Source organism: Styela clava, chromosome 11 (genome assembly GCF_964204865.1).
Source record: "Styela clava chromosome 11, kaStyClav1.hap1.2, whole genome shotgun sequence".
NCBI lineage: Eukaryota > Metazoa > Chordata > Ascidiacea > Stolidobranchia > Styelidae > Styela > Styela clava.
The window spans coordinates 9606147-9624064 of NC_135260.1; the positions used below are offsets into that span (position 1 = coordinate 9606147).

The following is a 17918-nucleotide window of genomic DNA, read 5'->3' on the forward strand; positions in this document are numbered from 1 at the left end:
AATTAGAACAATTAATTTAATTATTCAATTAATAATTAATTCAGGTATCCAGGCTCATGGTCACTGAAATACGAAGAAGGGCATCAGATAAAACTACTGAAGAAGCAAGCGCCGCGATCACAGACTTTTTACTCGTTCAAGATATTGAAGAAAAAAGTAGAGGATGGATTTTACTCAATGTTTTATCACTCCTCGCAGCCGGAGGACAGGTTTGTTTCTTATAAATTTGCCCTAAATATGTCTCATATGGTTTCGAATATAAATTTTCTTGAATATAAATAAATTTTTACTGAAAAAACAGCAAGCTCTCTTACATATTTCCATAAGCCACCAATATGTTTATCGTTAATATAGTTCTATTGATATCAAAATACTGATTATTATTATTTGACATGTTGTGTCGTATGGATCGTTTGCTAAATAGTTTAGTTGTATTTTTTTCCCTTTTTCCCCTTGACCTATTATTTCACCCAAAACTTTGCTGTTCTCTTTTAAGTCATGTAAATATCTTTTATTACTTTTGGTATGACATTTGACCTTTGTGTCTATATACTTAGCATTTTTCCCTTTTTACTGATTTTAAACTATTTGATAGACAATTTCATTTTTCTTCAATTATCTAAATCTTGCTACTTATATATTTTATGTTCAGAATGTTGTGGACTGTATGACAACAATGCATCTGCCTTCTACGCTTGTCAAATGTTTGTATCTGTTTTTCGATTTGCCACCTATATCTCTCGTGGTAGAAGGACCTAATCCATCTGAAGGTTCATTACACAATGCTGGCCATAACGCCGACCCGAACACAACTCCGAAAAAATCTGACAATGCTACAAATAGATTGCAGAATCAAACACCTGTGGCAGCGTCACCCAAATATACAAAGTTTCAACAAGGCTCAAGAGTCAGAGTCGCTTCTGCTTTACAAAAGCAAACGTTGGCGAGAAAAGAGTCTGGAAAACAAGCACTGATGGAACACGCGAAATCAAGCACATCAATAAAAAGAATGGAATTGCAAAAAGTTTTCGTTCAGGTAGAGTGTTTTACATCTTACAGATTTTTTTTAAGTTCAGAGATGACCGAATAACCTTCTGTTCTGAATACATCCCCAAAATATGGTAATAATTTGTAATATTGCAGGATTACCAAAAAAAACTAGAGCCCATATAATAGGCTACTTTTACGGAAATGACGAAAATTTATTTCTAACACTCGACTTCTGTAACTGTTTGCATATGATTGATTGTACCGAAAACTTTTAGTGATTTGGGACGTTTTGCACAAAAGTTATGTTCTTTCTAGGATATGTTCCGAATTAGCTGGGTTCTGTTTTTTTGAGTCACCTTGTTTGATGGAATTTCTAAATTATATATCCAAGAAAATGTGTTTTGGGAGTGCATTCAAATTTCAAATAAACGTAATTTGAATAGTTTTCTATTTTTCTACCAATTTTGAGAAAGTAAATGAAGACCTTCTTGGTCATTTGCCAGATATGGTAATTTTTCAAATTAAACTATTTCAAATTATTCCTAAACTCATGAAATATTGAATATTGCTATTTTTGAATCTATTCAATTATCCCTGTGTTTGTCAAAACTGCTTAGCGATTTGATCGCAACGCAAGTAGGATTATACGTAGTTCCATTCATTGTACTATTGAATTACTTTTTATACTGTAAATAGTATTCCTATATTATAAATGTATAAATTCACTAATACTCGCTCACATTTACTCACACTAAAAGTACCATATTCAAACGTAGTATTTGAGATCATTGTTTTCCTAAGAAGTGTTGCAAATCTATACCTTGTATTCGGGATGTCACTCTGAATGAATCTTGTTTTTTGCTGCAGTAGATATTTTTTTTAATCTCATTTTGCAAATGCTATCAAATGCTACAGAATATAAACTGGTACTCCTGTAGTGTGTGTACCAGGTTAGTGTTAGGCTTTAATTTTATTCCCATTTTCCTTATTTTAGTTCTATTACGAGTTCGGGGACTGTCTGTGTTAGCCAAGTGAATATTCCCCCTGTCCATAGGTTTTAGTCCCTTTACACAACTTGATGTGAAGTAGGCGAACAAAATTAGTTACCTCTATATTGGTACACACACTTCTGGAGCGCCTATAAACTAATTTACTATGCATATAAGCAGACAGGGTTTGAATTAAACATTAGGAATAATAGAATGAATTGGAAACTTTGATTTTAAACAAGTTCAGTAACCTTAACATCTTACTGTAGTTTTGTAAAAATATTATTTTTGAGCAAACATAAAAATTTTGTTTGTAACGTCTGAACTGTAAATTTGATAATTCAATATTAATTTTACAAATAATTCTCCAAATTTTTATTGTCTTCATAATTATTATTCCAGTATTTTAAAGTACCATAATCCAATTTTACTTTTTCAAAGTTATTAAACAGAGCAAGCTTAGTTTCCTGTGCATTTTGTTCCAGAACAAATGATGTCATTGTCGACTGTATAGATGAGAAGATTTATTGATTTTAGTAGTTCAATGGATTTTGTTTTTGCGTGGGCCATGTTCGAATGTGTGGTTTTGTGGTCCCGACTTGCTCATTTACTAGCTCCTATTAGCAAAGGAATTTTATGATGAGGTTATTGAGAAGTCACATGCTGGTAATTTATGAACCAGTTTCAGTTTGATTTTTGATATTTCTTGGTCTGATTTATGGGTTATAAATCAAAATCAATACAAAAAAAATGTTTTCAAGAATAAAGTGCATTTGAATTGTTATGTTTGGTGTAAAATTCATCCTATGTTCAACTAAATCATTATTATTGCTGAATTTTACAAAGCAAGTAGCATGGGATGCATAAGAAATCCCAAAATAAAAATCACTTGCAATGTCAAATTTGTGATATTGAAACTAAAAATGTTTGTTATTCTAGCTTTATAGAATATGCAATCACACAGGCTGAAACTTCTACTCATGGTGGGTTTAAGCATTAGACTTAATAATGATAATGCCATCGCCATATATCTCTCGTTAAAATCCTATGTTCACCAGGGCCACCTCAACCAGGGCAAGATAAATTGGGATACGCAATTACTGACAAACAGGAAAAATTTATTTCCATTCAAATTCAGAAGCTTTTTTGTCCAAGCCAGAAAAGAGGGACAATAATGTGCTTCACAATCAGTTTTCACTTTTCATTCTCCCGCTGTGTATCTCGACTATTTTTCTGCCTTCTCATTGGAAGGCAATGGAAAAAAAACAAACATTTTTAGTGCTAAAAATATGGTAAACTACTATTTCAAATATACTTAGAATATTAAATATATTTTAAATTGGATAATGTTCAAATCAATTTATATTGAATGTGTGTGAACTTGAAATGCCTAAAAGTAGACATACAGGGATTTGATTAGTTTTCTATTATTTACGGTTCTCAGAACTGCTTAAATGAAGTGTTTTTTTGATCATATGGTCATTTTTTGGTCATCAAATGAAACCATTCTGAAATATTCCAGAGTTCAAGAATTTGCAATGTCGAATAAAATGAATTGATTCAAATAATGTTTTTTTTATTTATTCATTTTTTGAGGAATTTACTCAAAGCGAAGTCACTCGCACTCACTCAGAAATGAGGGAGATTTATAAAGACGACCACTAAAATGCGAAGAGCTACTGAGACTATAACGAATTGTTGTGTAGTATAGCGCATTAGTAAATACTTAACTGAAATTTCATGTTAATATTATCCGGAAAACAGCTATACGGTAGTGAATTCCAAGTAACGAAATTCTCAGAAAATAAAACTGAGCTTAAAATTTTTTTGTCTGATAGTTATACTGACTGAATGACCTTAAACAGATTTGTTTTAGACATACTTGCATGCAACTGTTTATAATTTTAATTAATTTTGGTACTCCCCGAGTATGTGAACCAGGTTGGGGTTAGTTCGTAATTTTATTCAGATTTTCCTTATTTTAGTTCTATTGTGAGTTCGGGACCGTTCGTGTTACCCAAGTGAATATCCCTCTGTTCCTAGGTTTCAGTCCTTATACACAAATTGGTGTAAAATAGTCAAACAAAATTAGTTACCTCCATAATGGTACGCATACTACTTTCAACGCAGAAAAATAATAAATATTATTTTATTTTCCAGACATTGGTTCGACTATGCAAACATATATCACCAGCTGAAGAATTATCTCACCGAGATGATCTTGGTTTATTATTTTCTGCCGTTACGTCTTGGTGTCCCCCACACAACTCAGTATGGAGACAAGCAGCATCTGAAGTTCTCAATGTAATCTCAAGACATGGACTCAGTCACAATGTAGTGCAGTATATAAGAAGTAAGTATATGAAATAATTAATCGTTATTTGAGCAATCCGGACATGAGACATCAGGAAGAGTAAAGGGGGTGGAAGGATGCAAGTCATTGAATTCATTTCTTGTTAGTATTACTCAAACAAGTTATGACTGTTGGCTGACAAATAAAAGTTCCAACTAGTTGAAAGCTTAATTTCTGAGGCCATTGCCGAAAGTGTTTTGATCCTGATTAGGCTATACGTTGTTCGTTTATGAATGCTTGTCTTTTGTATGAATATAATGTTCCATTTAGGGAACCATTTCTGGAGCCAGTACAATTTCGGTACTCCCGTAGTATGTGTATCAGGTTAGGGTTAGGCCATAATTTTATTCCGATTTTCCTTATTTTAGTTCTATTACGAGTCCGGGAACTGTCTGTGTTAGCCAACTGAATGTACCCCTGCTCATAGGTTTCAGTCCCTTTACACAACTTGATGTTAAGTAGGCGAACAAAATTAGTTACCTCCATGTTGGTACACATACTTCTTGAGCGCCCGGCTTTTACATTCAATAAATCAGATTTAATATATTGCCAAATCGTCCATACTTCAATGTAAAAACGACATACTTTATGAAGAATGACATGAAATCATATTGGTTCAGGTCACAAACTTTTGTATTGAATAATGATAGATATATTGAAGCTTAAAATAACTTTCAACACGTCATTTAAGCGATGTATGACTAAGTCTTGATGACTTTCTATATTTCTTTATTGAAGACAATAGTATGGAATGCGACTGACGAATTTTGTCATATTTCCTGAAAGTTTCTTATTAGGCAACAAGTGAACCTATGAATTTGCGTTGAATTTTTGTTGTTATAAGTATTCCTTTTCTTGTTGTTGCGAAAAACTTGCTTTTCTGCTGCACTGATTTCTTTGAAATGCCACATTCTATTTATCATTATTTCACTAACAAGTTGTTGTGTTACTTGATCCATCAATCCTAATTTTAACAAGTTATATATTGTGATCATGAATGGCCAAATCTGAATAATTTACTATATTGAATACATATGAGATAATAAATTCTGATAACAAATTTCAATATTTATAAATTGGTCATATTTAGCAAAGAAATTGGAGAAAATCAATTTGGTAAATGCAGAATAGATAAATATTAATTTTTAATTCATCAAATAGATTTGAAGTCTATGTTTTTCTTACCATATTATGCCAAATACTCAAAATCATGAACATTTGAATCAAGCTGTTCTAATTTATTGTAAATCAAGAATTTATAATATCAAATGTGGCTAATATTCGAATATTCAATTCATTTTGGGCATTCTGGACCTGACTAGGGGGCGCTCCAGGAGTATGTGTATCAATATGGAGGTAACTGATTTTTTTCGCCTACTTCACATCAAGTCGTGTAAACGGACTGAAATATTCACTTGGCTAACACAGACAGTCCCCGAACTCGTAATAAAACTAAAATAAGGAAAATCGGAATGAAAGTATTGCCTAACCCTAACCTGGTACATATACTACAGGAGTACAGACTGAGGTATGTGTGTTGCCACCTTTCATATTACACAACACCATAAGCTTCCTATTTCAATTTTGTATTGCAGGTAAACATTGCATATCAACATGCATCGACAACCTACGACGTTCCATGCACAGTTCGATGAAAAGTGCTACGAGTGATGCACAAGAGATATCACTCAGCACAGAGGGTGAAATTTCAGATCTAGATCTGGTCGATGCTCTCGTAAGCATAATGAGATTCGTCAGAGACACAGCCGACGTCACACAAATGATTTTAGAGGATTTTCGACAATGCAATGGCTACGGTTTCTTGACTGAATTTTTACTGAGGTTGGTGATTTATTAAATCAGTGAACTATTCTAAAGTGTTGATATATTTTGATTTTAGCATCCATAAATCAAGCATAGCATAACATAGCATAACTGGATTTTCCTTTCATTTTTTTGATTAGCTACTATCTTTGGAAATTTCGAACTTGTTCCATTTTCGTTAATGGCAACCCGATTTGTAGAAGCATAAGTGATGTGGTGATAGTGATGTAGGGTTGATTTCGATTGATTGTCATGTTCAAGATTGGTTTTGATGGTGTTTGGATGAACGAAGCCTGATCTATGGCCTAGAGAGGTCTATTTGATTTACTAGTGAGGAATCTAGCTTGATAAATATGCAGTATGGAAAAATTTACAACTTTCACAAGACATGGCAGATTCCTCAGTATCGTTTACTGCTTGACTGGGTCTTGGCTCAGGATGATGATTTCGCAAAAATCTTTTTATCTGTTCGTATTACCTTGTTGTGAAATATACTAGAAAGTAGAAATATGTTGAGATAACATAATACAAGAATAGTCTTCTCTTCCTTCATTTTATTGCAAAATATGAGACAAGGTGGGGCAAAAGTAGGCTAATATCCTTTATTGGTTTGTTTCCCAACCTTTTATGGCTCGTGGCCCTCTTCGGAGGCTTTCAGCACTCATGGCCACCTGTTTGTCATTACAGTAGTATTTATAGTGTTGTTTTTATTGTTGGATTCCGAATCCCATCAGGTTTACCAAAATTGTGTGTGAAAAAACTTTGTCAAGCAATGAAACTGGGAAGAATGGGAGGTTTTCTTGTAAAGAGAAAAATAAAATAAGTTTCGCGCCTAGCATTGTGGCCCCCCTTCAACTGTTCTGTGGCCTCCGTGGGTTAAAGGAACTATCTACCAGCATTGTATATTTGGCCCAGATACTTACGATTTTTGCATCTGCATCATTGTTTACATATTGTATGATTGTTTCATGACGATGTTGATGCAATTATGCAACTAATGCATAGATGATTTCAGTTGGAATTTGTTAATTAAATATGACTCATTTGCATTCATTACATAGATATTAGTAATAATTGGTCACAAAAATATGTCATAACCATTTTTCGCAAAGTGTTTGCTAGGCTACTAAGAGTAAGATAAAATAATCAGCAGAAAATACAATGCAATCTACAAGTATAGGCAAAGGATTTTCATGTTTAACCTGGGATTGAGCAGTGTCGATTAGGCATTTATATATTGAACCATGACCTCTCTCCCGTTTATGTGTCCATGCCTGGTATGGGAATAGCTAACCAGTTACTTGTTTCAGATACATGAATATATTGTTAAAGTAAGCCATAACCGACCACCAATTAATTATATGTAACAATATCGGTTCTTTGTGGTGCTCCCTTCTCCCGGCCTGCGAATATCCTTCCGCTTCTTATTTCTACCTTGGGTCAAAAAACTTGCCACTGCTCTAGCATATAATTATCCCTCACAGGATTCGAACCTGAGGGGATATAATTTTTCTCATTTCTCAAACTCAGTGATTCTAATTGCCAGTCTTTGTAATCTGTATGCATTTGCAGATTGGAACTTTTAGCCGAAGGAAGTGAAAATCACAGAGAAGGCGTTCGAAGTATTGTCAGTAATTTAGAAATTTTAACGACATCTGGTTTCGTGGAGTTAAATCCAGGCCCTGCTGTTCAAGCTTCTCCTTTTCAAGCTCATTTTGAAGTCCCTGAACCTGTTGGAAAAGGTTTGTTGTTGCTTTTTTATATGTATGGAGTGGCAATTTATGCTGTTTTTCCTTTTATTCGTAGTATTTTATAACACCGTTTCTTAGTCATTTATTTTCAGTCTGGAGTTGTGGCTTCACTACTTCAATTAATTATATTTATCGTTTCCATGTTAGCATTTGTTATAAACATACATAGAATTTAACATAGAACATAACATAGAACAAACATAGAATTTAATAAGCTTTATTATTCTTTATACTACTTGAAATCTTGATTTAAATATCGAATCAATATACTGATTTTCTCTTTTTTAGGGGCGAGTGTTCGCAATCTTCAAGCTTTCCAAGTTTTAGAACAGGCTTTCATTCGTGGTAGAACGAGCCTATTATGTCTTGGTGTTTTAGACGGAATTTTGAATGTTTATAGAAGAGATCCCGCTAACTATTTTATTCTGGCTGGGCAACACACACTGTCAACTTTTGCGGAACCATTGTTGGAAAAGAGATTTGATGTTTTATCCAAGTATGTTGTTATTATTGGGTGAATGATTGTTGTATTTAGCTGTACAACATTGTATGAAATTATAAAATCTTTTGCTGTCTTGCTAAATTTTACTCACACGTTATATAAGGTGTAGGGTCTGGAACGATGAAATTTTCTGTTCTACCCGAGTACCCATTGTCATACCGGACTATACAATAGTCTATGTATTGTTGTATGCTTGGTACATATGTTACATCTAATCATCAAATCATCAAAGTTGCATATCTCATAAGACTTGCCAAGTGAACAAATTAGGCTTTTCATAATATTCTAGTTTTAACCTCGAAGAACAACCGGACAAAACGCTTTACAACCATAGCATAACAAGTGTAATTTCTCTTTACCGTACGTAAATTGTGGTGAACTGTTCAATGTTAATATGTATTTCCTAACAGCAACGGTACCCCAGTCAATTTTGGTCTGGTTAATAATACCCGAAGTGTTTTGACCGTACCTACTATCCCAATACCCGGTAAAATTGGGTCTCCCTTTGCACAGATGGATAGATGAAGTTCCATATTGTTCGATTTACCTTATGTTACTTTTTTATTGCTTCAAGATTGATTTTATTTTATTAGTTAACCTAGTTTCCATACTCATCAATTATGCTTTTTATTGATCTGTTGTATTGTAGAAAGCTACCATTATTATACTCAATTTACATTATCCTGCTTTCTCAAATTTAGGAAATTTGTCATAATTTGGATGTTACTTTATGTCTTTGAATATATGGAACAAATTGATTAAAGTATGCTTAGTAACCATATTGAACAAATTTTATCAGCATTATTGATTAGAATAAATAATACATATTCAGGTTCAAAAATAAATGCATAAAGCAAATATTCGAACCGATTTGAAATCAGTTATATTCGATATTTTCAATTCTTGATCTAAGGATTAATATAGAATATTATCATTTAAATAATTACAAAAGATCAATGCTTAAATATATGGATATGAAGGCCATACCCTGGAGCTGTAGTATCAAATTTTTTACAGTACCTGTGTAGTGAATAGACTTTGTTGAGCCAATATGTGATTGCTTGTTGACTTCTACTTTTGTATTGATTTTCCAGGTATTTTTCTCTACTTGAATTTGTTGCACTTGAATTGTCGTTCGTTCCATGCAAAGAACTAGTCAGTCTCACTCTTATACTGAAGGATGACAGGTAAAACTTTAGTAGTGGAAGTTTTTATGTCATAGTCTGTAAACATTATCAGATCAGAATTCAGGGGTTCCCAAACTAAATTCTTAATAGATTTGAAATTAGTTATATTCATTTGAAAAATTTTCTGATTTCCAGGAATAATTTTAGGTAGCTTTTTTGAAAATTGTCATTTTGACCAATTTAAAACCAGGAAAAGGTCATTACCGATTAACTAAAAAACTATTCGAATATTTACTTATTTAATTAACAATATCTCTGTTTCCAAATATTTTCTGTGTTAAATACGGCAAACTATTCAAAAATATGTGAATGCTTTATAATTTTCTTCAAATAGGTCGCTACAATGCAGTATTGCTTGTGTTGAAAGTCTTCGCAAGATTATTGCTTCTAATTCCAAGTTATACAGAGAAGTCTACCGAGAAGTTGGAGTTTTAGAAGTACTCGTGACATGCCTACATAAGTAAGTCATTATTACAGATGGTCAGGGGGGGGGGGGGGGGGGTTAAAATTTCTAATTGCTAAGTTAAACTGTTTCAGCTAGCGGGTCTTATGTATGATACAGAATACATGGAGCCCGACCCTCATATCCCACCCTCCTGGCTACGCCCTCGTTGATAATTAATAATGTTGTTACTCCTACTTTCATGATCAGAGAACCCCTTCCTAAAATTCTTCCCTCCTTTACTATAAAAATACCTAGTTCTGTTTTTGAAGGATTTCCTTCTTCACCAAGGATACAAAGTATAAAATAAGAATACTCTTTATTACAGTAATTCAATGATTTCTTTTCTTTCTAGAATTTTCTGTTATTTATTTTTGGTGTTCAATTTTGTTCAGGTACGCAGCAGTTTTAAAAAGTTCAGACGAATTAGAGGAAAGTCGAACAAGACTCGGACAATTGAGCATGGAACTTCTTGCCGAGTTGCTGAAAAACTGTCCTGCAAATGCTGGTGTGTAAAAAATTGAATCCGTTTTTGTTCATGTTTTAAATGGCTTATTTGGTTTAAACTATGAAATATGAATTCTTTTTGTATTATATTTTTTTCTCAAATCATGTGGAAAATTTTTAACTTTGGAAGTAACAAAATCAAAACTTTGGCCGTTTTCAATCTCTCTTTTTGTTCCAGTCATCCTTTTCCAATTGACTGTCGAGAACACTTGACGCTTTCTGCAATGTCATCATAGTTAATTCTCATTTTTAATCAATCACTTTTACTTTTACAGGTGTTTTTCGGGAAACTGGAGGTGCGCGGTGTGCCCACAATCTCGTACCCTTCTCTGAAAGTAGATCTCGTGCTTTAAATATTGTGGAAACACTGATTCTTCAACCACCTGGTTCATCCAGTGATGATGATGACATGGGAACTTTACTTGGGTTATTAAGCACAGTTCCACCTAAAGATCTCATTCTGAAAACTGATATTTTGAAGTCACTTCTCAAGGTGATTAGAAAATATTATAAAGGGTATTTTTTGAGTGAGACTCGTATCTGACTCGGTGAAAGCCCTCGCACCTCGCTTGCAACAAAACTTTCTCCATTTGAGACCAATATTACTGTCAGGTTTCACATATGTGGATGCAGGAAAAGGTTGAAACAGGCCTTCGAAAACTCAGTTTTCGGTCTCGGAGGGGAGGGGACACGATGCAGTCCCTTGGGGTGATTAGCAAAGACCATCCACCAGATACTTTTTTCTTAAAACTTGGCTTACGACTTGGTGGGGCCACGGTGTGGTCCTCTGTGGGCCATGAGTAGCATTCACGTTGACTACATTCATTTAAAATAAATTAGGATTTGATGAAATTTTCGTTAACTAAGCATTTCAGCAATTATTCAAACAAAACAACTAGTGGAAACGCGTTTAAAGGCAAGCGAGGTATATTTAGCAAAAAAGAAAACTAATACTATTGAATGACAAGAGGAACAAGGATCATAAAAGTTTGAGAACCACACAATTGCACAGCTTCATGTTCAATAGTAGTATTTTTCGTCAAATTGTAATTGTGTTTTCAAATGCAGGTCATTACTGAAAGTCGTGACGCAAGAATAGTATTTCGTAAAGTTGGAGGATTCATCAATGTCATTTCAGTATTGGTATCTGTGGAAGGTAATGTTCTTTATTTCTCTTCATTCATACATCGCAAACAAATTACCTCCGTCCTTTGTGTTTCCTGTATCCATTCATTTTTTTTACCTTACAAGATAAACTATCCTATTATATGTTGGCTTCTAATTAGTACTTCAATCTAGACCTCTAACACAAAATGAGAGTGAAGTAACCTAATGTTCCCAATTAATCTTCATTTTCCAATATTCATAATCTGAAGTAGGAATAACAATAACTTTTCGAATATTCAAAAATAGTTAAGATAATTGCACATGTACGTCATTGCATTGGGTTTCCGTTAGATTAATAAAAAAGCTAGAATGCATATAGCAATGTTCGCTTATTGTTTCAGCCCAATAGTTGTCAATTGAAGAAAATTTGCATTCGCAATGTTTTTTGTACTAGGGATTAGGAAATGTAGGGATGCCCAAACGACTCAAATATTCGAACACATTCGGAATTTATTATATTTGATATAAAAAGTTTTTGATTTAGGAATAATTTAGAATATTTGTATTTGAAAATTATGCATTTTGGGCCGCCGGACAAGCGGTCGAACATACAATATCTCAACTGGTAACATACAACACAGAGAAAATATATTTATGTCGATTTAGATGTTACTAGTTGAGCTGAAGGTTCATGTAATTTCCAACGCAAATTTGTCGCCAGTTTAGAATGTATAGAAAATATTTTCTCTGAATATATTCGGAATATTGAAATATTCCGTTTTGGTCATCCCAAGATACTAGTATATATTTTGAGATTGTCGTTAAATACTTAATTTAATCTAATTTTATACAAGGTTGCTTGGAAGATCCTCCCGTTGGTTTATGGGCAGCATTACAACTACACGATATATTGAAATTACTTGAAGTTACATTCCAAACACTGTGCGTCGCTCTCAGATTGCCTTCAAATAAAAGATTTTTTCATGCAGAGGTATTATAAATTTTTTTACATGTCAGATTTTGGTATATTTTGTAAGTTTTCCAGAAATGGAAAATTCAGAATATTCAAACCAGAAGATTCGACTGAAAGAACATACATGCTTGCTCTGCTTAGTGGTGTCTTGAAGCAGACCATTATTAAGCAGAGCATTGTTCACAGTGAAAGGGATATAAATACATTTTTATCAAATAAAAATACCTGCATCTAAAATATGAACACTAATAATAACTGCTGATTCAAAAGTATTCCCAATTTTTTGTCCATTACCTTTTGCTATCAAAGTGTCAGTATTTAATGATTACGTAAATTTTTACAATTCAAGTTGAATGTAATATTGTCAAATGTCTGAATCTTTATCAATAAGCGAGATGCCACTATGGTATTATATAAAACTTAATGCTCAGGACGTGGGGTGCGCGATGACATCATGAGCACCTTGTGGCATTTCAGCATTCGTGTTCGTGGTTAGGCGAAGTCGCAAAGACTGCGGTACCGGTAGTCTACTGTGACGGATTGCATACTCGTATTACTTCGTTTGGCCTTGGTGTCCATAAATTTGAGCATTGCTTTCTCGTTCCTTCTGTTTTTACCTAGAACCTAAAATATTTACAACTATTTTCAGGTTCAATTTGAAAGCTTACGTAGTGCTGTAAGATATCTTGGTTGTTTTACTGATGACTGTGAAGTGGAAAAACTGATTGCAAAGGGAGAAAAGGAAACTGACAACGCTACCAATACAAATGAGAAACTATCAGATCTCAAACCATCAGATTTGCCACTAATCACTTCATCTCTAGGGTCTCTGGACCCGATTAGCTTGCTGTCTTCTTCTCTTCCGAGCAGTGAGAAAAGTCATCAAATATGGACCAATAACTGTGTCAGTGTGCTTTCAGTATTTCGCTTCCTCTACCTTCTTGCGACGGATTCGTTTAAAGATGAAGTGTTATGTAAGATTTTACAATTGGAGGATCAAAAGTCATCTTCAACAACGTAAGTCATTGAGAATATGATTTTTAGAATTAAGCTTGTCTCTAGTTACTTGTTCAATGTCCAAAATATGATTACCGAACCGAATGTAAAAGTTCATGGTTCTCCCAAAATTTGTAGCTTCCACATATCGTTACATATCAGTTGATTCCTATACAGAGCCTTTTTTGGGAGCAAAAGACGTGAATAAGCAGCATATAACTCAGTGGTCTTCAAACTTTTTGAGACACGACCCCATCTACAATATTATTACGTATGATAAGCACTCGCGACCCCAAGTTATATATATATATATATATGTTCACCTACAGACTAGAAAAAAATATTTATCAAATTCGGAAATTTATTGAAAGAACCCAACAACAACCATATTTAATCAGTGTGAAGAATGCTTCCTTCCAACGAGATCTTGCATTCGTGGCTTAATGTTGTTTAAGCTCAAACGCAAATCGTGTTCTACGTTTAATCGATTTCGGTGCTTTGATTTAGGCCAGTGGTTCTCAACCTTTTTTCATTCGTGGCCCACTTTTTGTTGCACAAAAGTTCTGTGTCCCACTAAGTTTTTTATGCTAGAAAAGTGTTTTCCGAATGAATTTTTATTCAACTGACTGTTAGTGGGTTATCTGCTGCTGAACATTATCAACTAACACATTAATTTTTGGTGGGTTCCAAGCTTTTGTTTTGATTTGTTTCGATATGGAAAACCCTGCTTTCAGATAAAGTTTAAGTTTTCATGGTCTTAATGAATGATGTCCAAGAACTTTGTAGCATGAAACACACTGTTCTTTTACTTCAGTTTTCAGGAAAAGATGTGAATCATACTGAATGTAACTTTTGTTTTCAACTGATGTCTAATTCTCATATGTTTCAATATACGATACTATTGAAATTCCTTTCCCCTTTCTACAGTCATGCCGTAGAATGTGTTTGTTGAGTCACAATGCGTTTTAACGGCGAAGCATGTTTTGCAAATAGATATCTTGTTTTTACAAAACGTGTGAAGCTGATTTTGTAAATGAATCAATTTTTTCAATCAACAATACTTGCGATTTAAAAATTGGTCTGTGGCCCACTCCAAAAACGCTCCATGGCTCACTAGTGGGCCATGGCCCACCGGTTGAGAACCAGTGATTTAGGCAGACTCATAGCAATAAAAGTCAAGCTTTCAAAAAGACTGATCATACGATATTTTTTTCTTTTATGTTTATCAGCCATTTAATAAATTGTAATTATCAATATGACGGTAGCCTGGAAAATGAGGCTTTGCAGTAAAAGCACTTTAAAATATTAAAAGCACTTTTAAATATAAATTACTGTAGTTAAGCAATAGCCTTATTAAAAAAGAAGTCACACCAATTCGAAATATCGAAACTTGCTAGCCTATGTAGCGTTATTCAATTTAACAGTGCAGACGACTACACGCTGTTGTGTATTTGTGTCATAGAACACTGTTTTTCACTCGGACTAAATTTGTGATTATGAGGTCATAATTGATTTATCGTAATTGCTCTTGATATTACCTGTCTGCGTGCTTGTTATTCATTCTTTTGTTTGAAGTATCTAGCGTTAAGCCGAGAAGTCACACACATAATAAAAATAATAAAAGAAAAGACAACGATGGGCATTCGGCGACCCCAGAAATATTTAAGGCGACCCCACTTGGGGTTGCGACCCACACTTTGGTGATCACTGATATAACTGACAAAAATTTCATTAAGCCTATCTTATTTTTTTATTGTTTCACAGAACATCACCAGATTCTATCAGCAGTAAATCATCACCTTCCCACGATTATCATCATAAAAATATTCCGCATTGTCATCATTCGTTAGTTATTGATATTATGATGTTACTCGTTCCTGTTATTCCTGCTCGACCATCAAGACAAGTGAGTTGATTGATTGAGTGAGTTAGTAGAGTGAGTGATTATTTGTCTCATTTGACAAAAATTGGAATCTTGCTGCAAATGATCAAATTTGAATTCGAATCCTTTCAAAAATGGATTATGTCCCTTACTTTTAAATTATGGATTTAAAGAATAATTTACAATGTTTTTTTTTTTCAAAAAATAATCATTTTGAAAAATTTTAAATTCATGATATGATCATAAATTCTTTTATTTTATTTCTGGAAACAGAAAACTAGTGAACCAATCAAATCATCGATAATCTTTCATGCATATCCAGCTTTAAACTTTGTTGAACCATACATAAGCTCTAAATAATAATAATTAGTCAATATTTTTAAAATAGCATTTTGAAAGGTATTTGGATTAGTAGATCATTTGTACATTTCTAATCATTTCTCCTTTCACTTTTACTAAATCTTTATAATTTGAATTTTTATGTGTGCGCTTTCGACCCTAATTCTAGTAATATAAGAAAGCAATGCTCAGATTTATAGACTTGAGATATCTAGTGCCTCGCCGCAGTTGTGGGATCGGCTTGCCTAGAAATAGTCATCTGATCATTTAAAATCCATCATGATAGCAATTCACATCGGTACCAGTAAGGCCTTAAAATTCTGCTTGGTGATGCCACTCAAGAACTTAACAAAACAATCCATATATATGTGTCCAATGAAACCTTCATTTTTTAACATTTTTGCTCAATTTTTTGTTTTTGTTCAGATGCAGATTGATTTGCAGTATTACATTTTGGAACAAATCAATTCGCTTTTAAATTTGGAGAGGAACGAGCAGATACTGTGCAAGAGTGGTTTGCTCTCAACTCTTCTCAGAAACTACTCAGATATTTTATGTGATGATTCTCATCCACTTAATTCAGCTATACAAAGAATAATGGAACGACTTGCTACTCAGACTGTTTCTCCAAGAGAGTTAAGGTTTGTGATCTTTTAGTACAGAAGGGCCATATACAAATGACTGGGTGAACTGCGGGTGGCTCTTCATTTATTATTTTCTTTGATGGCTGCATTTGGCCTGCGGGCCGCAAGTTGCACACCCCTGTTTGAGTATTTTTCCAAAAGAAGTGAAACTAACTCATTACTGAGTGCATAATGGGAATTCAGCTCATTTGTAGCGGAATTCAACCATAAAAATTTGTGTAACAGTGTTATCAAGCAAAACGGATAGTGATGACGGTGGTTCTCAAACTTTCATGATGGGCTGTGGGCTCCCTTCTAAAGAAACTCAACCCTTTTGTACGCTTGGTAATACCTACCAATCATTGCTGATCCAGAATCTGTCTAGAATAGATCTGCGGTTCAAATAAAGTTATCTTGGGTCTTGGTCCATAATCATGATTTTTATATGGTTTTATTGATCTGTATAAAGTTATCAAATATAACTTAAAACAGTTGCTTTGTCAGTTTAGTGAAATTCAGAAATTTCTTTGAACTCAACTTTTCGTAGCGGTTGATGCATCGAGCTTAGCTAAGGAGTAAGGTGTTAGGATAATGTTCGACATAACTCTGATTTGCCTGCATGGGTTTGCAGGTTCAAATCTTCGCCTGAATGGGTTTGCAGGTTCAAATCTTCTGGAGATAATTAGTCGCGAAAGGATTGCTAGACTCCTCGTAGACGTAGGGACACTTGTTGATTACGGCTTCCTCCATCATCAAGTCCATGTATCTGAACCTAATGACTGGTTAAATATTTCCATACCTAACATGGACTAGAAACCTGGCAAGTGCCATTATTCACCATATGATTAAGCCACCTTATTGCCTCTACTGTCAGCCGGGATAAAATTAAATTACTATGCCATCCAAATATTTTCTATTTGACTAACAGGCAGTAAACCTTTGTATTATTAAATACAGGGATTTCCTTAGAATTGGCGATCCATTACATTGCAAAGATGAATTCATAAGCAATGGTACAATCAGTCTATCAAGAGTGAAAAATCTGGTATCGATGTCAACACCACGAAACATGGGGTTTCAAGAAGATGGAGCTGTCAATTATTTCAATCTGCCTGGATTTATCGAGTTTGATATGAATAGACAGGTGAGATATGTTGTCCTCGTTATTTCTAGTTCATCAATTTTGAGATATCTATATCTGAGCTTAGTTAAATGAAATATTGGATTTTCTTTATAAGAGAAAACTGACAGCCACTAATTGTGCTACATTTTTATTTCAGTTAAATTGCATGTGCCTTTACATAGGTTTGTGTTCAGCCTTCCGAAAGTACAGTATACCCAACTTGAGCGTTTTACACTCACTCGATTGGCTTATGAGATCAATGGTCATGAACACTTTCTATAGCTATTGCATTACTGGGTTCATATCCTATGGAAATGAGCCAACAATATT

At 34.0% G+C, this 17918-nt stretch overlaps 1 protein-coding gene across 1 annotated transcript in view; it reads left to right on the forward strand.

The window, feature by feature from the left end:
• Positions 1-17918, forward strand: part of LOC120347118 (WD repeat and FYVE domain-containing protein 3-like) — an 86470-nt gene that overhangs the window by 5626 nt on the left and 62926 nt on the right. Inside the window, exons 4-19 of the mRNA XM_039416966.2 lie at positions 45-209; positions 653-1036; positions 4140-4332; positions 5928-6174; positions 7729-7898; positions 8196-8403; positions 9504-9596; positions 9931-10056; positions 10434-10546; positions 10821-11038; positions 11614-11701; positions 12507-12643; positions 13275-13642; positions 15386-15527; positions 16269-16483; positions 17423-17609. Of these exons, the coding sequence (XP_039272900.2) occupies positions 45-209; positions 653-1036; positions 4140-4332; positions 5928-6174; positions 7729-7898; positions 8196-8403; positions 9504-9596; positions 9931-10056; positions 10434-10546; positions 10821-11038; positions 11614-11701; positions 12507-12643; positions 13275-13642; positions 15386-15527; positions 16269-16483; positions 17423-17609 (3054 nt within the window). The remainder of the gene's footprint in view (positions 1-44; positions 210-652; positions 1037-4139; positions 4333-5927; positions 6175-7728; positions 7899-8195; positions 8404-9503; positions 9597-9930; positions 10057-10433; positions 10547-10820; positions 11039-11613; positions 11702-12506; positions 12644-13274; positions 13643-15385; positions 15528-16268; positions 16484-17422; positions 17610-17918) is intronic.